This window comes from Ursus americanus, chromosome 24 (assembly GCF_024610735.1).
Source record: "Ursus americanus isolate L20-20 chromosome 24, mUrsAme1.1.p, whole genome shotgun sequence".
In the NCBI taxonomy this organism is placed as follows: Eukaryota; Metazoa; Chordata; class Mammalia; order Carnivora; family Ursidae; genus Ursus; species Ursus americanus.
In genome coordinates this window covers 32,321,138-32,345,398 of record NC_142150.1, presented here as the reverse complement: position 1 = coordinate 32,345,398, position 24,261 = coordinate 32,321,138, and the positions used below count along the sequence as shown (strand labels likewise).

Here is a 24,261-nt window from a genome sequence, read left to right as displayed (position 1 = left end):
CCACTATTATTCAACACAGTACTAGAAGTCCTTGCAACAGCAATTAGACAACAAAAAAGGATAAAAGGTATCCAAATTGGCAAAGAAGAAGTCAAACTGTCTCTCTTTGCAGATGACATGATACTCTATATGGAAAACCCAAAAGAATCCACCCCCAAACTACTAGAACTTATAGAGCAATTCAGTAATGTGGTAGGATACAAAATCAATGCTCAGAAATCAGTTGCATTTCTATACACGAACAATGAGAATGAAGAAAGAGAAATTAGGGAATCTATTCCATTTACAATAGCACCAAAAATCATACGTTATCTCGGAATTAACTTAACCAGAGACGTAAAGGATTTATATTCTAGAAACTACAAATCACTCTTAAAAGACATTGAAGAAGACACAAAAAAATGGAAAAATATTCCGTGCTCATGGATTGGAAGAATTAACATAGTTAAAATGCCTATGCTACCCAGAGCAATCTACACTTTCAATGCCATCCCGATCAAAATACCAATGACATTTTTCAAAGAACTGGAACAAACAGCCCTTAAATTTGTGTGGAACCAGAAAAGGCCCCAAATTGCCAAGGAATTGTTGAAAAGGAAAAACAAAGCTGGGGGCATCTCGTTGCCGGATTTCAAGCTATACTACAAAGCTGTGATCACAAAGACAGCATTGTACTGGCACAAAAACAGACACATAGAACAATGAAACAAAATCTTAAAAGTGAAATGGATAGCATGTTACCTAGTTAAAAGTGCTACCATAGGTATGAAAGAAAACAGTAAGTCTAACAGAGAGGTGAGAAGTGGCTGGGGGAAGGGATTTTTAAAAGGGTGGTCTCATAAGGCTCCATTTATAAACTGATATCAAAACTTAGAAAATATTGCACAAACACAGAACCTGTAGACTATTTTAATTTATGAAAATCAATGCAGAAATGCTATATAATTCCCTACAATAAAATCCTGCAATGAAGATAATCACATTAATATATTAAGGAAAAAGTAGGGTAAACATCTCAATAACTGCTGGAAAAACACCACCATTCTTGACTTTTTGAAATATCACCAAATTACAAACCAAGGGAAATTTCACCAGCCCCACCATATTTGATATTATACTGAGTGTAACAGCTGCTGCAACTCAACAAGAGAAAGGAATGAGAGGAGTTAGGACTTGGAAAGCAAGAAATGTGGAAGCCCATATGATGTACCATATACCTAACAAACCAAAAAGAGAAAAATAAAGGAGTTTCTAAAAATTTTTAATAATAATATTTTAATAATATATAATTGTATTAAATAAATATATTTATATAAAATTTATGTACATAAATGTATATGTATATAAGTTGATATAAAATTATATAAATTTTATATGATATTTATAAATTTATAAATATTATATATTTATATAAAATTATAATTGTAATAATAATATTTGTATATTATGTTAGTCACCATACAGTACATCCCTAGTTTTTTATGTAAAGTTCCATGATTCATTACTTGTATATAACACCCAGTGCACCATGCAATACGTGCCCTCCTTAATGCTACAGCCACTTTGGAATACAGTGTGGAGGTCCCTTAAAAAGTTAAAAATTGAGATACCCTATGATCCAGCAATGGTACTACTGGGTATTTACCCCGAAGATACAGATGTAGTGAAGAGAAGGGCCATATGCACCCCAACATTCACGGCAGCATTGTCCACAATAGCTAAATCATGGAAGGAGCCAAGATGCCCTTCAACAGATGACTGTATTGAGAAGATGTGGTCCATATATACAATGGAATATTACTCAGCCATCAGAAAGAAGGATTTCTCAACATTTGCTGCAACATGGACGGCACTGGAGGAGATTATGCTAAGTGAAATAAGTCAAGCAGAGAAAGCCAATTATCATATGGTTTCACTCATTTATGGAACATAAGAAGTAGGAAGATCGGTAGGAGAAGAAAGGGAAGAAGAAAGGGGGGGTAAGCAGAAGGGGGAATGAACCATGACAGACTATGGACTATGGGTATTATGGAGTTCCTAAAATTTGAACACAAACCAACAACTGAATATAACTTATATTAAATTGGTGACATAACAACATGAAACATAATAAAATATTTAGAAATTAAAGAGAAACTTGTAAATAACCCAAAGGCCAAGGAAGTCACAGTGAAATTTAAAATATATTTTAAATTAATTAAAACATGGAAAAAACATTTCAAGTTTGATGGGATGCAGCTAAAACCATCCTTCCACATAAATTGCCATTATGTAGTCAGTACATGTAAATTAGCAGTAAATGCATATATCAGAAAAGAAGAAACATTTCAAACCAATTATCTAAGTACCTATCTAAAAAATGTGGGGGGAGGGGGAGAACAAGTTAAATTCAAGTAAAGAGTTAAAAGGAAAGTAGAACACAAGTCAATTGAAATGAGAACACAAAAAGGATAGAGAAAACAAATGAGATAAAGGGCTGATGTTTTGAAAAAAAAAAAAAAGAAAGCTGATAAACTTTTAGCCAGACTGACCTAGGAAAGTAGAACACACAAAATTACAAATATCAGAAATGAAAAAGGGGCATAATACAAGCCTACAGACATTAAAAGAATAATAAGGAAATAGAGATGTTTATAAATGTGACAACTTAAAGACTTAAAAATATTCTGCATACTATAAAACATCAAAAACAAATCACAAGCTGGAAAAATAGTAATTACACATAAATGGTAAAAGGGATAATTTCTTCGGAGTATTATTAAATCATAATAATCACTATGGAAAAGAACAGTCATCCACTAAAACAGGTAAAAGTCATTAATAAGAAATTCACACACAAAAAAAGAATAGAAATCATTTTTAAAAAGAAATTATTTTAAGTGTGAATAGATGCTCACATTCAACAATATTTAATGAACTTCAATTAAAGTAAACAAATGAAACAAAATTTCTTTAAGTAATCTCATATTCTCAAACCCACAAATGTTTGTCAAGCACTGAGTGTTGAGAACGTGCACAAACAGGTATTTTCTAGACTGAGAGAAGCAGTGTAGTTTAGTACAAGCTCATGGATGGTATGTGGGCAATAACTACGAACATCAACATTTAAATACCTGTACAATTTGATCCAACAATTCCACTTCTAAACATTCATACATAACAAAATTTCAAGAGGACTTTATGGTAGAGCTATTGGTCACAAAAAATAAAATAAAATTGGGGGAAACATGACAAGAACTAGAAACATAAATTTGCTGTACCTTCATAAAGAAGATTTAAGCACTCTGAGGAAGCTGAGAATGAGTTACAGCTATATAGATTAGTGTGGAAAGATTTTCAGAAGCCTGAGTGTAAATGCAAAAGTTATACACAGAGATATAAACACAACACATATGTTTTATTAGCAAAGACTACTAACTGAACAATCTTAGAAACAATAAAAATCTAGTACAATAAATACATATGGAAGGATAGGGATGATGGTGAGGGATGGGTAAATGTTTATTCTACAATATTTCTAACTTTGTATGGATTCCATTTTTAATATTTATTACAATCTAGTATACTTTCATTTTTTAATTTAAAAAGTAAAATACACTAAGAATTTCATATGTAATGCAAACAAAATAGAATAAAGATGATAATCTACATAGCATTCAGTATATTAACTAGTGCAATAAAAAGAACAAAGATGAAACACAGGAATCTAAAGGGCTAGTATCCAAAATATATAAAGAACTTATAAACCTCAACACCCAAAAAACAAATAATCCAGTTTTAAAATGGGCAGTCTACACGAGTGAACATTCCTCCAAAAAGATATACAGATGGCTAGCATGAAAAGTTGTTCAGAAATGCAACTCAAAACTACAATGAGATATCACACCTGTCAGAATGCCTAAAATCAACAACACAAGAAACAGATGATGGCGAGGATATAGAGAAATAGGAACACTCATGTACTGTTTCTGGGAAGGCAAACTGCTGCAGCCATCTGGGAAAGAGTATGGAGGTCCCTCAAAAACTTAAAAATAGAGCTAGCCAACAATATAACAGTAGCACTACTAGGTATTTACCCAAAGAATATAAAAACACTAATTTAAAAGGATACATGTATACCTACATTTATAGCAGCTTTCTTTACAATAGCCATATTATGGAAGCTCCCAAATAAATGTACATCAGTTAATGAACAGATAAAGAAGTGGTATATATCTATACGTGTATGTATATAATGGAATATTACTCCAAATTAAAAATAGGGAAATATTGCCATTTGCAACAACATGGATGGAGCTAGTGGGTATAGTGCCAAGCAAAATAAGTCAGTCAGAGAAAGACAAATACCACATGATTTAACTCACGTGAAACAAAAGAAACAAGCAAATGGGGGGTGGGGGAGAGAAAGAGATGTCAAGAAACAGCCCAGTGAAGGGTATTAAGAAGGGCACGTATTGCATGGAGCACTGGGTGTTATATGCAAACAATGAATCATGGACACTACATCAAAAACTAATGATGTACTGTATGGTGACTAACATATCATAATAAAAAAAAAAAGAAAAAGAAACAGACTCTGAATCATAGAGAACAAACCGATGGTTACCAGTGAAAGGGGGTAGGTTAAATAGGAGATGGAGATTAAGGAGTGAACTTGTCATTATGAGCACTGGGTGATGAATGGAATTGTTGAATCACAGTATTCACACATGAAGCTAGTAAAACACTGCATATCAATAAAAAAAAACAGAATCCAACTAAAAATAAGAATGAGAATAAAAGTAATAAAAGCAATTAATTAAAAATTAGTGTAAAAATTCCATTGACAACGTCATTACATATGGGGAATAAGACTATACTCATCATGATGAGCATATGTACAGAACTGTTAAATCATGCTATTGTTCATCTGATACTAATCTAACACTGTATATTAATTTATCTGAATGAAAAAATTAAAAATAAATACCAATTAGGGGAACCATAAAACTTTCATTGGCTACTACATTACAAATTATTTATTGACTCCTACTGAAAATCCATTTACAGCTAAATTGACTTTACCATTTGAGGTGATTCACTCTAATTCTAAATAATTTCTTCATAAGGCACTTATTTACTCCTTGATATGACATTTCTCTTCCAAAGCTTCTTCATGGCATTTATCATCTCAGAATTTCTCAGAGTGTAGATCAGTGGGTTCAACATGGGGGTTATGACTGTATAAAACACAGTCAATGATTTGTCAATGGGGAAGGTCTTAGCAGGTCTTGCATATATGAAAATGCATGGAACAAAGAAGAAGACCACCACAGTGATGTGGGAACCACAGGTCTGGAGGGCTTTCCGCCTGCCTTCTGGACTAAGGTTCTTTAGAGAGTGCAAGATGACACCATAAGAGGTGAGCAAGAACACAAACACAATACTACAGAACATCCCTCCATTGGCCACAACTAACAGGCCAACAACGTATGTGTCAGTACAGACCAGTTTCAGTAAGGGGTACATGTCACAGAAAAAATGATCAATGACATTGGGACCACAGAATGGGAGCCCATAAACAGTACTAACTTGAATTACTGAATGCAGAAAACCTACAACCCAGGACACTACCAGCAGCACAACACACACCCACTGCCTCATGATAACCAGATAATGCAAGGGCTTGCAGATGGCCACATAGCGGTCATAGGCCATCACCAGCAGAAGAAAGACCTCTATTCCACCAAAAAGGTGGTCTGTAAATAGCTGGGTCACACAAGATTGGAAGGATATGGTATTTTTCCCAAACAGCAAGTGTGAAATCAATCTGGGGGAAATAGAAGAGGAATAAATGACATCCATACATGATAAGTTAGCAAGAAAAAAGTACATAGGTGAGCCCAGGGTCTTACTGACAGTTACTGTCACCACTATGAGCAAATTGCCCACCACGGTGAAAATATAAAAGAGTAAGAACATAACAAAAAGGACCTTCTGTTCCATTGGACCCTGAGTGAGGCCCAACAGGACAAAGTAAGTTACGTTGTTTCGTGCTTCCATCTAGTCTACATAGGAGCTGACTTCTCGTATTAGAAGCTGGTGAATTACAAAACAAGGGGGAAAACTTTTAAATGCACTATATGATTAATCTTTTATCGATACACTCAACTAAAGAATGTGGCAAGAGTACCTATTTGTGTCCAGTATTTCACAGATGTGATTCCCAAGTTGAATAAGCCATGGTTTCCTACACTCAGTGGTAGCATGCATATAATCACCAATGTAATAAGTACCATTATAAAAACAGTTAGACAATGTAAAGTTCAGGGGTAGGAATATGTCAAACAAATAGCAATCAGAGAAGGCTCGCCAGAGGAAGCAATGCTTTCACTGAGCTTTAAAGAAAAAATGGAAAGACAAGAAAAGAGGGCAAGGGAATTCCATGAAAAAGTACACAGTTTATAAAGTCACAAAAGCGAAATACTTAAGACTGATTCAAGGTAACTGACATTTCCAAACTGAGTGGATCAATTTAGAAATGGAAGGTCCCTGCCCTGGATAGTCTCTTCCCTCACCAAGACCTCTTTCTTAGGATCTCTGGCTGGATACGCCCCCTTTTCCTGACCAATAAATGTGGAACCATTCCAATGTTGGGTCTCTCCCTTAATTTTTAAACGTCATACATGCAACATCTCCAACTCCGCTGTTCTCCAATTGGATATTAATTCAGAACTTATAAGACTACATTTTTTAATTTTCAGCAACAAATGTAGGTGTTTCCCATCTCACTAAACGGTGCTACCTTCTAAGTCATTACTCAGACAAGAAATACCACCCTGCCTTTCTTGCTCTCATATCACATATTGATACCTTTAACAAATCCTACAAACCCTCTTTTAAAATAGAGCACAAACTTGATCATTTTCCTCCCTCCACCACTTCTCCAACCCACTACACTAGCTTCCTACCACATCTCTCCCCTTTCATTCTGGCCTCCATCAAATTGTTCTCACGAGGCAGCTCAAGTGATCTGTTCATAAATACGGTTCTGATCTATCACTCCACTGCTCACAATGCCTATGGTGGATTCCAATCACACACTCACAACTCAATGAATCACATTTCATATTGGCAGTAAGAAGAACTGTAATACCCATTCATAGTTGAACAAACTGAGACTCAGACTATTGAATTCTTTTTCCCACATCCCCTATTTTTAAGTGATTAAACTGGAATGGGAATCTAAGTTTGCTTTATTTCAAAGTAATGTAACTTTTACATGATAAAAAGATTCACACACTTTAGAAGCCTGGTACCCAATATTTACTGTTACTCTTACCTTGTGATGCTATGTCCACAAGCTGACGGAAGACTTTTTACTCATTCCTGCGACTGGAATTTTTCTTCCATCCGGTATGACAAGAGAAAGCAATAGGCTGCATTATTACCTGATGGTATATTTTATTTCATTGGGCTATCAGTCCATTTTTCTCATGGCGTTCCCTGATTATTCAGGAGATGGCTTTTTTTTGCACTGTAGATTATGTAAATGGAATTCCATGGTCCACACAAAAAATAAAACTTTACTATCTTAGGATAATTTATCTAAAAGACAAGCAACCTCATTTTACATAAGAAGATAGCAACCAGCCATTTCCAAGGAGATTGTTCTCGGGTAACTTCAAACAGAAAAATAACATTCACTTGCTTAGTCCTCTCATTCCATCCTGTTGGTATGACCACACCGGTTGAGTTCAAATTTTGAGGAGAGACATTCTTGTGCTTTTTGGAGGGGTATACTTTCAGCCTAACAAAGATCTCCTAAAAATTTATCAGTTCTTAAGAGGATAGCTTCTTCCCAATAGGGCAGAGATCACAAGACATTTCATCCCTTCTGACCACATATGTCATTAAGTCAGAATTGGGAAGTGCCCAAGACTGATTCTTGCTTAATTAAATTCACTGGGGTTGTCCAAAAAAATTTTTTAAATATCTATAGGTACTATTACTGCTAGACCAAATTACATTATTAGAGTCTAAAGGATGTAACATGAAGGGAAAAAGTAGGTTTGGAACAATTATGAGACTATTGGCAGTCAAGAATAAAATACCAGCCAAAGCATTTTATTCCAGTGAAGATTAATTTATCATGTATTTCCCCACTTGCCATAGCAGGTTTTCCTTTTGTTTCATTTAACATCCATTTTATTATCAGCCTTGAACCGTAAATAAATATATTAAACATTTATTTAACAGTATAGATGTGATAACTATTCAATTATTAATTATTGTTTTATATTAGAACACCTATTTAATTCCAGGAACCATGCTATGAGTGAGGACACAATTAAGAAAGCAGGGGAAAAAATCACATGAAAGGTCCTTCCAGTATGGACCTTATTTCTCATAGAGTCAAACAGTAAATATGAGGACAACTGTATAAAGTAAGGATAGTTTCTTCAGATGACTATATAAAAACTAGCTCAATTAATAGAAATTAACTTGGCCAAGCCTGTTATTTGTCCTAACTTTTTTTAAAATCTCAAAGTAGTTATTTGAATGTGTCTCTTCTTGGTCAGTACAACCAGGCAACTAAAAAGTCCTTTACTTAAATCATTAGGATAGCATTCATGTCCCTGGACATTAATCTGTCTCTTTGTCTAATAAGTGAAATGCTGGATTTTAACTTCCAGGAAAACCAATGACTGAGCAATCTCTCAGGTAGTAGGAGAACTCTTTACCTGCTCATTCAAAATGTATCCCTAAGGCCACTTCTTCTCTAATAGAAAGCATGTTTCTACCTTTCCCAGCTTTGTCCCAGAGAATGGGACCCTTCACACATTTTTACAAGCAATGAGGGATATCTATACACAGAAAAATATACCAAGGAAACATCCAGGGGGTGAAGAAATTCTCCTACCTGGGCAGATATTTGGATTCTCAGAAATCTCTTGGGCCATTGTATCAGGAAAATAATCCTTCCATTTATATGTGCAGACACAGCCTATGGCTTTTCACATCGTTACTCTTTTCAATGAAAGAGAATGTAAGGCCATTGCAGATTAGTTTATTAGAATATTTTGAACAAATTCAAGTGAAGTAACCTCTCTGGACAGTGTTCTCCCCTAGAACAATGACTAGAGAAAAAAAGACTTAGTTCTTGCCAAGAAAGAGTGGCAGACAGCCAAATATGTGAAAGCCTCTAATTTGAACAGAAAAAAATGTTAAATAATAAATTGTGAATTTCATTTAAGAAAACATTTGAGTAAGGCAAGTCATATTCTTTTTTTTTTTTTAAGATTTTATTTATTTATTTATTTGACAGAGAGAGAGACAGCCAGTGAGAGACGGAACACAAGCAGGGGGAGTGGGAGAGGAAGAAGCAGGCTCCCTGTGGAAGAGCCGATATGGGGCTCGATCCCAGGACTCGGGGATCACGGGGATAACGCCCTGAGCTGAAGGCAGATGCTTAATGACTGAGCCACCCAGGCGCCCCAAGGCAAGTCATATTTAAACCAAAGTGAAAGGAGAACCAGTCTCAGGTTCACTTATCAGTCAGGTCCTCAGCAAAGGAGGTCCTATCTCTAGCTGTTAGCATCTCTACTCAAGAGGCCCTGAGGTTCACAGGCAGAAGGCCTTAGGATGAGAGACGTTACTGAGGTTGAAGTTGCAATTCATAAAAAGATAGGTAGTCACAGTTCTGTAGTTCTGTGTGGGAGTGGATGCAGTTGACTGAGGCCTGAATCTATGTCAACTAACACCATAATGATTTTCAGTTCATTAATTCAATTCCTTAATTTCAGGCCATTATCAATTGAGTAACTGTTTCTGCAAGAAACAAATTATTTTCCACCAAGAACCTGTTTCTACATCAAGTCTCTGAAGGCTTCCCTTCTTATTCATTTTCCCATGGCTTATGATGGATTCCGTTGAGGATCTTCATCTCCACATATTTGGTTGTATATTGTATTTTCTAAGTCATAAGGATCATAGATAAAGAGTCATTAAATACCTGTATGAACCAGCTGAAGATCTTTCTTATGTGCTAAGCCACACAAAACTTTTCAACTTACATAAATGTATGCATAGCTTTATGCTTGTGTTGAAAATAAAGCTCTAAAACAGCAAACCTTTTATCTTAAATTAGACAAAGAGGACTAAATTAAAGCCAAAGTAAAAAAAAAAAAAAGAGAGAGAGAGAGAGATCCAGATGGCTAACAGACACAGGAAAGGATGCTCACCATTGCTCATCATCAGGGAAATACAAATCAAAACTACAGTGAGAGATCACTTCACACCTGTAGAATAGCTAAAATTAACAACACAAGAAACAACAAATACTGGCAAGGATTGGGAGAAAGGCGGAGCCCCCTTACACTGTTGGTGGGAATCCAAACTGGTGTAGCCACTCTGGAAAACTTCCAGTATGTTTGGAGGCATATAGCATAGTGTGGAAGTTCCTCAAAAAGGTAAAAATAGAAGTCTCTTATGACCCAGCAATTACACTACTAGATATTTACCCAAAGGTTACAAAAATACTGACTTGAAGGGACACACACACACCACAATGTTTATAGCAGCACTATCAATAATGGCCAGATTGTGGAAAGAGCCCAATTGTTCATTGACTGATGAATGGATAAAGAATTGTTTACACACACACACATACACACATACACACACACACACACACACACACACACACACACACACACCCCACAGGAATATTACTCAGTCATCAAAAGAGTGAAATCTTGCTATTTGCAATGATGTGGAAAATGCTAGAGTGTATTATGCTAAGTGAAACAAGTCAGACAGAAAGACAAATATTTTCACTTATATTTGGATTTTAAGAAACAAAAGAGATTAACACAGGGGAAGGGGGAAAAATTGAAGGAGGCAAACCATAAGAGACTCTTAACTATAGAGAACAGACTGAGGGTTGATGGAGGGGAGGTGGAGAGGATGAGTGAAATGGGTGATGAGTATTAAGGATGGTACTTGTTGTCATGAGCAGTGGGTATTATATGAGAGTGATGAATCACCAAATTCTACTCCTGAAACCAATATTACAGTACATGTTAACTAACTAGAATTTACATAAAAACTTGAAACAAAAAATTGGAAATTTCTCATTGGCACAAAAAATAACAAAAACAACAAAATTTAGTTTTATAAATATTTGTAATCATTAGTGGACAGATGTTGCTCATCATTTCCTATGTATTTTTGTTTTCAGAAACTAATGTAAAAACTGTTTAACATTTTGTAATTTTTCCACTGTTATGAATACTAATGCATAGAAATGCAATTGAGTATTTCTTTGGCAATTCCATTCTGAAATCTTGCTAAATTCAATTATTATTTCTAGTAATGTCTATAGATTCCTTAGGGGTTTTCTGTGATACAATCCTGTTCTTTGGTGATTGGCTTATTTCACTTAATATAATATCTTCAAAGTTCACCCACTTGAAGGATGTGTCAGTGTCTCCTTGCTCTTTGAGGTTGAATAATATCCATTGTACATATATACCACATTTTGTTCATCCATTCATCCATCGATGGACATTTGGATTGCTTCCACCTCTCCTATTTTGAATACTGCTATTATTATGAACATGAGTATACAAATATCTCTGTGGTCTCAGCTTTCAACTTTAAAGAAAATATACATATGGTGAGTAGGCACATAAAAAGATGTTCGTTATGCCTAATCTTTCAGGAAATGCCAATCAAACCCACAATGAAGTACTCTTTCACACCCATTAGGATGATTATTATAGAAAACAAAACAAATCAAAACAAAACAAGAAATAAATGTCAGCAAGTATATGGGAAAATGAGGTAACTAACCTTTTATCAGATATGCCATTTGCAAATATCGTCTCCCATTTCGTAGGCTGCCTTTTAGTTTTGTTCATTGTTTCCTTCACTGTGCAGAAGATTTTTACCTTTTTTCTTAATTTAAATTCAATTAGCCAACATACAGTACATCATTAGTTTCAGATGTGTGTTCAATGATTTATTAGTTGCATATAATACCCAGTGCTCATCACATCACATGCACACCTTAATGCCCATCACCCAGCTACCCCATCCCCAACCCACCTCCCTTTCCCCAAGCCTCAGTTTGTTTCCCGAAGTCAAGAGTCTTTCATGGTTTGGCTCCATCTCTGATTTCTTACCATTCAATTTTCCCTCCCTTCCCCTATAATCCTCTGCACTATTCCTTATATTCCACATACAAGCGAAACCATATGATAATTGTCTTTCTCTGATTGACTTATTCACTTAGCATAATACCCTCCAGTTCTATCCATGTCAATGTAAATGGTAGGTATTCATCTTTTTTGATGGCTGAGTAATATTCCCTTGTGTATATGAACCATATCTTCTTTATCCATTCATCTGTCAATGGACATCTCAGTACCTTCCATAGTTTAGCTTTGTGGACATTGCTACTATGAACATTGGGGTGCATTCTTTTCACTACATCTGTATCTTTGGGGTAAATAACCAATGGTGCAATTGCTGGGTCATATAGTAGCTCTATTTTTCTTCTTGAGGACCCTCTATACTCTTTTCCAGAGCGGCTGTACCAGCTTGTATTCCCACCAACAGTGTAGGAGGGTTCCCCTTTCTCCACATCCTTGCCAACATGTGTTGTTCCCTGTCTTGTTAATTCTAGCCATTCTGACTGATGTAAGGTAGTATCTCATTGTGGTCTTGATTTGCATTTCCGTTATGATTGGTAATGTTTTGCACCCTTCCGTGTTCCTCTCGGCCATTTGTATGTCTTCTTTGGAAAATGTCTATTTAGGCCTATTGCTCATTTTTTAATCAATTTTTGTTTTGATTTGCATATGCTATTTAGTTGTGTAAATTCCTTATACATTTTGGATATTAACTCCTTATGAGGTATATGACTTCCAAATATTTTCTCTCATTCTATGGGTTGCCTTTTCATTTGGTGAAGAAGCAATCTGGATTTAGAACTTGAAATCCTGAACTTCAAGCTCATGTCAGGATGGGATGAGATCTTAACTGGCCTAATCCCTTCTGGGTCCTCCCTCTGGAAGCCCTGATCTGCCCTTTTACAAGTCTGACATACTCACTGGAGAGACAGGCTGCACGGAGAAGGAGAAGAAGGAACCAGAAAATCTCAGTCTTCTAGCCATCCCTGCCAAGGCACAATTCCCATGAGTAAAGTCATCTTAAACTCTCCCTAAAAGCCCCTAATCAGCTGAATACCAGAAAGGAACCTGAGTCCATGCCACATAGGACAGAAGAACTGTTCAGTCAAGTCCTCGTCAAATTCATATGCAGTCAGATACAGACCTGTGTATGACAAGAGCCCTGTGTGTAGACAGATACAGGCTCGTGTGTGATCATATCAAATACATATACATATGTATTCGGATGGGTAGTCAAATACCCTTGTGTTGTCAGGTACAGACCTCTGTGTGTCCACATATAGACACGTATATGAAATGGGATACAGACCTACAGATCATTGAAAAATGTACCTACATGTGGTTATACAGAGCTACATGAGGTCAGATACAGATATCCGTGGTTGAATACCTACTTGTGTATTGTCAAATGTAGGCCTATGAACATTTGCATGTGAACATACACCCATGCCTTTGAATTGTGCTGTAATTCATGCCAGCAAAAGACACTGAGCCCTTTCTAATCAGCTCATTGAAAATGTGAACAAACTGAGGGTTATGGAAGGGGATGTCAGTGGGGGGGGCAGTGCGGTAACTGGGTGATCGGCAATAAGGAGGGCACATGATGTGATGAGCACTGGGTGTTATATGCAACGAATAAATACATCTGAAACTAATGATGTACTATACGTTGACTAATTGAACTTAAATTTAAAAAAAAGAAAATGTGAATCAAATGTAAATAAGACAAGCTGCTTTTTAATTAAGAAAACTGAAAGGTTTATGTACACTCTATGGAGATGATTACAAATTTTTATTGAGACATTGATCAAAATTTCACAATACATGACTCGTTCTGGATAGAAAACAAGATATAAAAACATGACATTTTCCTCAAAATAAATGCAGAGGGTCATGAAATTCTACATACAGTTTTATGGGAGGGTTTCAAACTTCACAAAATAATCCTAAAGTTAATCAGGAAAAATAAAAACTTAGAAATTGTAAGAAACTTGAAAAGGCTGAGTAATTAAGGGAGACTATTCCTACAAGGTATAATACACCTTAAAATCCTTGACTACTGACACAGAATGTTAGTGGTAGGGAAATGCACCAAAGGAAATGGAGGAGGAGGAGGGGAAATGGGCCCCAAATCAAACAAACTAATTGTATAAAATTTGACATATTAAATAGAAAATTTTATGTTACTACTAAAATTAATAATAACCTTGGCAGATTATTTTTCCTGTTTGAGGAAACCAGGCTAGATATGTCCTTATTACAAACAAAAATAAATCCTAGATCATTTAAAAGAAAACTTTTTTGAGAGTTATTTTTATTTTTTTAAAAGATGTTAAAATTTATAAATTCACCAAATGAAAGTAAATGAAATTTTCCAAGAGTGATGTGATAGAAGAAATCAAAAGTAAGAGAATATTGGATCATTATAGAAAAATAACTATAACAACATAATAACATAAAGAAGGTAAATATTTTGAGCAAATAACAAAGAAGACTATTGTAGCAAATATACATACTTAATGTAGAAAGAGTTTATCAAAATTCATCAGTAAAACCTCTCCCATAGATCAAGAACTCAAGAATGCATGTTACTGACAAACTTCATGGAGTGGATTCTATGTCAGACATTGTGCAAATACAGAGTACAAAGACAAGTAACTTTTCCTGGCTTACGGGAACTTATAGAATAATTAACATAGACAACACAGATTTTTATCTCATCACTTGAAATAACTACACAAATCTGGAAATTAACTAAATGTCTAAGTCCATTTGGGCTGCTTTAACAGAATACCACAGACTGATTGGCTTCAAAAAAAGTCACTTATTTCTCACAGTTCTGGGGTCAGGAAGTCCGACATCAAGACACTTGCAGATTCCACGTCTGGTGAGATCTTGCTTCCTAGTTCATAGTCTTTTTGCTGTGTCCTCCTCGCATAGCAGAAAAGGCAAGTGAGGTCTGTGATGTCTCTTTTTAAACAGACACTAGTCCCATTTATGAGAGCTCTACCTTTATGATCTAATCACTTCCCAAACACCCCACCTCCAAATACAATATATTATATGGGATTTAGTGAATTTTGGGGGTAAAACAAATATTCAGTCTATAGCAACATCCAAAAGATGATGACTTAATTGTATAACTTCTGATAAAATCAAATGTTTACTATCATTTAATAAATAGTGTCATGTTTGGGAAGACTTCGAGATGACATAAAAAATTTCCATATAATAATAATTGGGATAAAAATTGGGATATGAAATTTCTCATACACTGTGACTTACCAGTGAAAAGGTTCCATTCCCCATAGCCAGGGCACCTCATGAATCCAAACTAAATAAATAAGGGAGACAGAACCATGAGTTTCTTTGACCACATGCTTCCTACACTATTAGAAGCAGATAATATTTTCATTCAAGCCTCATTCAGAGAGAGGGAGGCTTATGAGAGAGGCCTCTGTTCAAGAAATCAATATATATTATGGCCTCTTTATTGCCTAATAATCTGCATTCCATTAACAGCAGGGGTAAGAATGGCATGCCATATTGTCAGCATCTTTCTTACCAATGATATCACCCAAAATATCTGGTATCATGTTCTGTATGGCATACTAGAAGCTCATGAATTCTAAGTTATGTTAACTCCACATATGAAAGGAAGGACCTAGGTCCCTAAAAAAGGCTATTAAACACTGTAAGCAAAAGGAGAGATGGAGATACTGAAAAAATGGTAGAGATATTATCAGATATTCTAAACTACCAGGGAAGATTAATGGATCATATCAATGAAAATATAACACCAAACAAAGCTGCTCCACTTGAGAAGATAATAGTATTCCCCCCTCAGAAAAATAAGTAAATCTAACTTATTATATCTATGTCTTTTTTCAGTTTTTTTTCTAGACTTAATTTTTTATGATTAATATTATAACTTGGAAGCAGCATTCCTTTTCAATCCTATGTACTAAGGAATATGAACGAAATTATATACTTAAATATCTTGAGGATACAAAAATAAGATATATAATTCAAGTATTAATATCAGTAGTCTTTGTAAGGGAGGAGTGAACAAAGGGTTTATGTCCCATTTCTTAACTTCTCTCTCTGAAATATGCAATGATCACTATTAATTCTGAAAAAGAACAATTATGTAAGAGAAAAGCATGTGAAAATTGTCCACCAATGAAAATAAAGGTACAGTACTAACTGTAGCATAACTCATCACATAGAACATAAACCCATGGTTTCAACAAAGACATTTTATACCCAAAAGCTACACATCTATTTTCCTAACAATTTATGAAAATCTTAGAAATCTATTTTGACCATTGTAGTATTTACATCTTAAATGCAATGTTTCCATCATACACAAGTTCATTAAACCTGAGGAGAAATTCATTACAAATAAATAATCCTTTCTTGGATGGAGCAACTCTTCATTGAAAAGAGGTGACACATTTCCCTTTGGCCTCATTTTCTTCTTCTGGTCAGCTTTTTCATGGCATTTTTCATCTCTCCATTTCTCAGAGTATAGATTAGAGGGTTTAACATAGGGGTAATAACTGTGTAAAACACAGTCAAGGATTTATCAATGGGTAAGGTGGAAGGAGGTCTCACATACATAAAAATGCAGGGGACAAAGAAGAGGACCACCACTGTAATGTGGGAGCCACAGGTGGATAAGGCTTTGCGCCTCCCTTCCTGACTATGGGTCTTCAGGGTGTGCAGAATGACTCCATAGGAGATGAGTAAGACTGTAAAGATGACCACACAGATTGCGCCATCATTGGCAACCACAGTGAGGCCAATAACGTAGGTGTCAGTGCAGGCAAGTTTTAATAATGGGTACATGTCACAGATGAAGTGGTCGATGACGTTGGGACCACAGAAGGGAAGGTTGTAAACAAAGAGAAGTTGAACTACAGCATGCAAAAAACCTCCAAAACAAGCTAACATCAGCAACAGGACACACACCCGTTGATTCATGATCGTCAAATAATGCAAGGGTTTGCAGATGGCCACATAACGGTCATAGGCCATGACCACCAGAAGTAAAATCTCAGCACCACCAAATAAGTGCCCTGTAAAGAGCTGGGACATGCAAGCTTGGAAGGAAATGGTTTTCTTCTCATAGAGTAAGTCTATAATCATATTTGGAGTAACTGTAGTTGAATACACAGCATCCATAAATGATAAGTAACCAAGGAAGAAGTACATAGGGGCATCCAGGGTTGGGCTGACCACCACAGTCACCACAATGAGTAGGTTGCCCACCATTGTCACGATGTAGATGATCGAGAACACAGCAAATAATATCTTCTGACCGTGGAGGCTCTGGGTGAGCCCCGAGAGGACAAATTCAGTCACATTGTTCCTGAGTTCCATATGTTCTTTTGCCTGTTCTTATTTCACAGTTCAAGACAAAATTAGTATAAATATAATGATTACTACTGACTTCCTGAACTCTTAACGCAATTTGTTTTTTTCTTTCAACAAATAGGCATTATAGTTTTTTATGTTCCAGTACTTTCAGAAATCACAAGAATACAAGGCTGATTAAAACATTCTCTCCAACCTCATCAGTCTTGCAGAGTAAGGAAGAGATAAGTCATTAAAGACATTGTGGGAAAAGGACACATAAATAAATAAATGGGGTGCCACAACCAGCTTTCCAACTGAAAGCTAGTAAAATTATACATATAGTGAATTCTTCTTATAAAAATTTTTAAATGGATTAAGATTAATGAAAACCTAAAACAAGATTTATATTTACTTCCCAGTTAATGAAAAAGATGACTTTCTAACTTCTAGAATCCTCTTAACTAATAAATGAAATTGATATATTTTACAATGTCAAAACATCTCAAGGACTTCAAAAAGGTGCCATGACATCAATAGATAAAAGTAGATAGGGGGAAAGATTTATACTTCAGAGGACATACACAGAGTTAATATCAAAATAGACACAGAGCTCTAAGAAAACAAAATACAGAAGACAAAGAAACCAATGGCAAGTGGGTAAATCATATAGAGAAGCATTTATAGGAATAGCCAACATACATATGCTGTGATGCTGAAACTCGCCTGTGAACAGAATCAATGGAACTAAAGGAAGAGCTTGATTATGACAGTGTGACCTTGGATTCTTCAAAATCACTCATTCAAGTTTGTGGGTGCTACACCACCCTCTAAACTTTCACAGATCAGCAAACAATGCTCAGAGAACTTTATCAGTTGAAACCATCTATAGCATTAGAAGTATCTGCCCAATAAAATATCCCTAAACCTGAAATTAGTTTCTAAAACACTGATGTTAGAGAAAGTATGTTTATTCTATATCTTTATATGTGAAATAGCCAAAAAGAGTATTACAGACCTGAGCTAATTCCCATATATTCTAGTAACCATAAAGAACCCCTCTTACGGCTGATTATCAGATTCACACAGGAGAACTTTTAAAAGACTGTGAATTCCAACATCACCAACATGTAAAATATGAAGTCTACTTTGGAATCTTACATCTAATTAGACTTTCTGGGTTGCCTGCATACTGAAACACAATTCAGTCCAGGGTTGCTGTCCCTTCTCCCTTCTCCTTTGAGCACTGATGCCATCTCTGTGCACACAGATCAAGAAAACACATGCACCATCACCGGACCTTGAACTGTCTCCATGTGAACAAAGCTTTCCATGCTGGCAGAAGGTTTTATTCATTTCCGTCTTTCAGAAAAAGCTCACCTCTTAAATTGCTGGGATTTTCAAAATGAATACAAAGGCCCCATAATCTCAACAAGTCTGAATATTGGCTGTGAACAAAGAGACTCAAAATCTTCATTGTTGGCAGAATTTGTCACAATAACAAATGAATGTTAAACCAACATTTTGAGGTTAAAAAAAAAAAGAAAGAAAGTGTCAACTGGGCACCTGGGTGGCTCAGTCACTTGCATGTCTGCCTTCGAGTCAGGTCATGATCCCAGGGTCCTAGGATTGAGTCCTGCATAGGGCTCCCAGCTCAGTGGGAAGGAGGTTTGTTTTTCCCTCTGCTTCTGCCCCTTCTCCCTGCTTGTGCTCTCTCTCTCTTTCTCTCTTGCTCTCTCTCAAATAATTTTTTTTTTAATCTTAAAAAAGAAGTCAACTTAGTGGGAGAGAAAGTTGTGAATCGTTAGAAAAGGTTATGTGGTTATGCGATCAATTATACTGGTCTGTCTTCACAAAACATACTTAAACTTTGGATTCCCTGTATGGAGAATAATTTCATATACATACTTCATTATGTTCTGAGTCCTTCATTTCAATTCCTGAAAAAGCCAGTCATTGCACACTGAGCCAAACACTTTCCTAGATCAAGACAAAGGTGTGTAAACACTTCATCTGCTTTTGAACTACAACACAGATTGTGTCATTCAACTGGTACATCTCCAAGAGTGATTCTTCCCTAATTAAATTCATTGGGACCTTTGTCATAATTTTGAGGGTAGACCTACATCTCCAGAGATGCCACCAGGATAATCACCATGTACAACAGGACTTGAGAAACTTTTCCTCTTGGGGGGAAATCACAAAAGAACAACTTGAAATTGAATCACCAAAAGAGAAACATACAGTATGGACAAAAACAAAATATGTAAAAACTCTCTTCTTTCAAGCATGACTTTCAAAATAGGCATAGCTGTTCCAGTTAGGTTTAAGCTATGTCTTTGCACACAGACACCTGAACTGACTTCCAGAACATCATGAAAACAAATTTTGTATAACCCATTTAAAAGTTGTCTCAAATGTAGATAAAGCAAGATTCTCCCCTAAGGGAAAGAGTCTTGAGTTGGTTACATAGGGGCACACAGACAAGTTGATAGAACCTGTGTTAGTATGGGAGTGGGGAGGGTGAAAACACTGTGGAACGATTCCACTTATCTCAGAGTGCTCAGAGAATGTTTACCAAAACAGACACTGCACTTGGCCAGAAAACAAGTTGCAATGCATTTCAAAGGACTTAAATCATACAGAACATATATAATGGCATTCAACATAAATATAACAGTTTCCCAATTATTTACAAATTAAACAACATAAATTTAAATTACCATGGATTAAAGAAGAAATATCAGCGAATAGTTTTTAGTTATTTTTTTAAAGATTTTATTTATTTATTTATTTGCCAGAGAGAGCTCACACAAGCAGGGGGAGAGGCAGGCAGAGGGAGAAGCAGGCTCCCCATTGAGCAAGGAGCCCGATGAGGGACTAGATCCCAGGACTCTGAGATCATGACCTGAGCCAAAGGCAGACGTTTAACAAGCTGAGTCACCCAGACAACTCAGTGAATAGTTTTTAAAATAAAGTTTCAACAGAAAGATAAAGAGAGGTGTGTGTGTGTGTATGTGTGTGTGTGTGTGTGTGTGTGTGTGTGTGTGTGTGTGTTCTGGGTGCAGTTAAAGGAACGCTTAGAAAGAAATATATAGCTGTAAATAAAAGTATTAGGAACCAAGAGACATTACATGAAATGAAGCAAGGCTCTATCCTAAGAATCTGAAAAAAGGAAAAACAAAATAAACCCAGGGAACACTGTAGAATGGAAATATTAAACAAAACACAGAAATCATGGAAAGAGAAATCAGTTGAATAGAAATTAGAATACAAAATAGAATAGAGAAAATATATAAACTGGTAAGTTCCTAGCAAAATAGATTAAGAAAAAGTAAGAAAAAGAACAAAGGATAAGAATCAAGAATGAAGAGAGCTCCATCACTCCATTCTACTGATCTGTAAATGATAATAAAAGAGCATCATAAATGAATTTGTGGCAGGATATATGCCATCTAAGAAAGTGGAACCCTTAAAACTTTCTAAAGAGACACAGAAAAATAATTAAAAACTGGAATAATCGGGGTGCCTGGCTGGCTCAGTGAGTGGAGCATGTGACTCTTGATCTCAGGGTCATGAGTTCAAGCCTCATGTTGGCTGCAGAGATTACTTAAAAAATAATAATAATTTTTAAAACTAGAATAATCTAATACTGTTAAATAAGTTAATTCTTTAAAATCTTTCCCCTCCCAAAATAAAAATTTCACTCCCATACAGCTTTATCAATGATCCTATATAAAAATTAAAACATAGTACCAATCTTACAGAAACATATTCAGGAATAAGGGGAAATTAAAATACTTCCTGACTCATTTTATGCACCCAGCATAACCCTTATACCAGAAAGAAACAAGAGCATCCCAAGAACAATAATCAGACCAAACTTTTAAAATTTCCCTATTCACAGACAAAATAGTTTCATACCTAGAAAATCTCAAAGAATCTACAAAAACAGTTACTGGAATTAATTAGTGAGTTTTGTAAGGTCATGGGATACATACATGGTCAAAAAAATTAATCAGGTACCTATAAACTAACAAAAAACAACCTGAAATTGAAATTTTTAAATGTGACATTTAAACAAACAATATAAGTCGTGAAATCCTTAGGCACAAAATGCATAAATATATGCTGTGATATGCTTAAACTACAAAATACTAATGAAAAATGTCAAATGAAAATGAAATATGTGGAGAGATATACCACAGTCAGGAATTGGAAGGCTCATCACTGCTAAAATCTCAAATCTCCTCAAAATGATCTATAGATTCAATGGAACTCTCAACAAAACCCCACTAAGTTTTTTTATATGTGTAAAAAGAAGTTGATTGAAAAATTTATTTTTAAAAGTAAAATAATGGGACTCCTGTTTGGCTCAGTGCATTAAGTGTCTACCTTTGGCTCAGGTAATGATCTCAGGGTCCTGGGATCAAGTCCCACATCAAGCTCCTTGCTCAGTGGGGAGCCTGCTTCTCCCTCTGCCTGCAGCTCCCCCTGCTTGTGCTCTCTCTTGCTCTCTTTCTCTCTCTGACAAATAAGTAAATAAAATCTTTTTTAAAAAAAAGAAAGGTAAAATAGAATAGACTGGTGATGGGTAGTAAGGAGGGCACGTATTGCATGGTGCACTGGGTGTTATACGCAACTAATGAGTCATCGAACTTTATATCGGAAACCGGGGATGTACTGTGTGGTGACTAACATAATATAATAAAAAATCATTAAAAAAAAAGAATAGCTAAATTTAATTTTGAAAAGAACAAGTTCAAGAACTTAGACTACCCGCTTTCTAGACTTCATAGATAGTATTGGAGAAAGGGTACATATGTAGGTCAATGCAATTGAATAGTCTAGAGACAGACCCTCATATTTAATGACATGATAAATGTGTAGAGGCAATTCAATAGAGAAATGATGCTGAGAATAAAATATTCTCAAAGTGTGAACTTTGATTAACACTTTAGGCTATAAATGAAAGTTAATCCAAAATGGCTCACAGAGCTAAATGTTAAACCTGAAACTATAAAACTTCTCAATGAGAACATCAGAGAAGATCTTCGTGACCTTGAATTAGGCAAAGATTGCCTAGGTATAACAATAAAAGCATAATCAATTTTTAAAATGATGTATTGAACTCCATAACACAGAAATTCTGCTCTTTAGAGATATTTTAAAGAAAATGAAAAGATAAGACACAGGCTGTGAGAGAATATTTGTAAATTATATATCTGATAAAGGACTTGTTTTCAAAATACATAAAGAACTCTCAACTTTCAATAATAATAAACAACTCGGTATACAATGGTCAGAGGAACTGAACAGCCATTTCTCCAGAGAAGATACATAAATGGCAAAAAAAAACACATTAAAAATGTTCATCATTAGCTATTTGGGAAATGCAAATTAAAACCACAACAAGATATCACTACTGACCTATTCAAAGGGCAAAATTAAAAACTTGACAATACTAATTTCTGACAGAGATAGAGAAAACCTAGAAATGTCGTTTGCCGCTAGTAATATGCTACACTTTCGAAAACAGTTTAAGAGTGTTTTATGAAATCATACACCTACCATAAAATCCGTCTCTTCCACTCTTAGGAATCCATCCAATTGTGATGGGAACTTATGTTCATGCAAAAACCTATACATGAATATTTATAATAGTTTCACTCATAATTTCAAATATCTGGAAACAACCAAAATGTCTCTTAATTGAAAAAGGGATAAATAAACTGTCACATATCCATAGGACGGAACAGTATTCAACAATAAAAATGAATGAACTATTGATAAACATAATATCCATAAGTCTCAAATGCGCTATAGTAAAAGAAAAAAGCCAGATTTAAAATACTACATACCAGACATGATCTTATATATAAATAACCCTAGTCTCCACCAAAAACTGTTAGAATTAATACTAGTGACTGGCAATTGATAAAAATACCAGACAGATTATTTCTTTGAAATTTTACCTGTGTTGACATAATTGTATAGAAAACAGTAAAAAATAAACTTTTCTAGACATTTTTGTTTTTATGTAAAAAAAAAAAGAATAAAATACTTAGGAACAAATTCAACCAAGGAAGTAAAAGATTCATACCCTTAAAATTATATGACATTGATGAAGGAAATTAAAGATATGAATAAAGGGAAAGATATCCTGTGTTCATGGATTAAAAGAATAAAGTTGTTAAAATTTCCATACTATACAAAGTAATCTACAGATTCAATACAATCCTTATCAAAACTCCAATGGCATTTTTCACAGAAATTGAAAAAAAATAATAAAATTCATATGGAACCATAAAAGACCCCAAATAGTCAAAACAATCTTGAAAAAACAACAAAGCAAGCAACATCACAAAATACATTACAAAATTAGAGTAATCGAAGGGTATGGTTCCAACATAAAAACAGGTATGTAGACTGTTAGAATAGAATAGAAATAGAAATAATCCCATGCATATGTAGTCACCTTACCTCTGAAAAGGGGTCCAAAAACATACTATGGAGAAAGGAGAGTCACTGTGTTGTGCTGGGAAAACTGGATATCAATAAGCAAAAGAATGAAATTGGACCTGAGCTATTGTTTGAATGTTTGCAGTCCCCAAAATTCATATTTTCAAATCCTAATGTTCAATGTAATGGTATTAGGAGGTATGCCTTTAGGAGGTGATTAGATCATGAGGGCAGAGCCCTCATAAATGAAATGAATGCCCTTATA

General features: G+C 35.3%; 2 protein-coding genes across 2 annotated transcripts; both read right to left on the bottom strand.

The window, feature by feature from the left end:
* Positions 1-5,112: 5,112 nt before the first annotated feature.
* LOC123785167 (olfactory receptor 4A47-like) lies at positions 5,113-6,045 on the bottom strand. The gene has a single exon (XM_045786878.2). It carries the CDS (start codon positions 6,040-6,042, stop codon positions 5,113-5,115), a length of 930 nt encoding a protein of 309 aa, XP_045642834.2. The 5' UTR covers positions 6,043-6,045.
* Positions 6,046-16,646: 10,601 nt separating this feature from the next.
* Positions 16,647-17,573, bottom strand: LOC123785166 (olfactory receptor 4A15-like). Its single transcript, XM_045786877.2, has one exon. It carries the CDS (start codon positions 17,559-17,561, stop codon positions 16,647-16,649), a length of 915 nt encoding a protein of 304 aa, XP_045642833.2. The 5' UTR covers positions 17,562-17,573.
* Between the last annotated feature and the right edge of the window lie 6,688 nt (positions 17,574-24,261).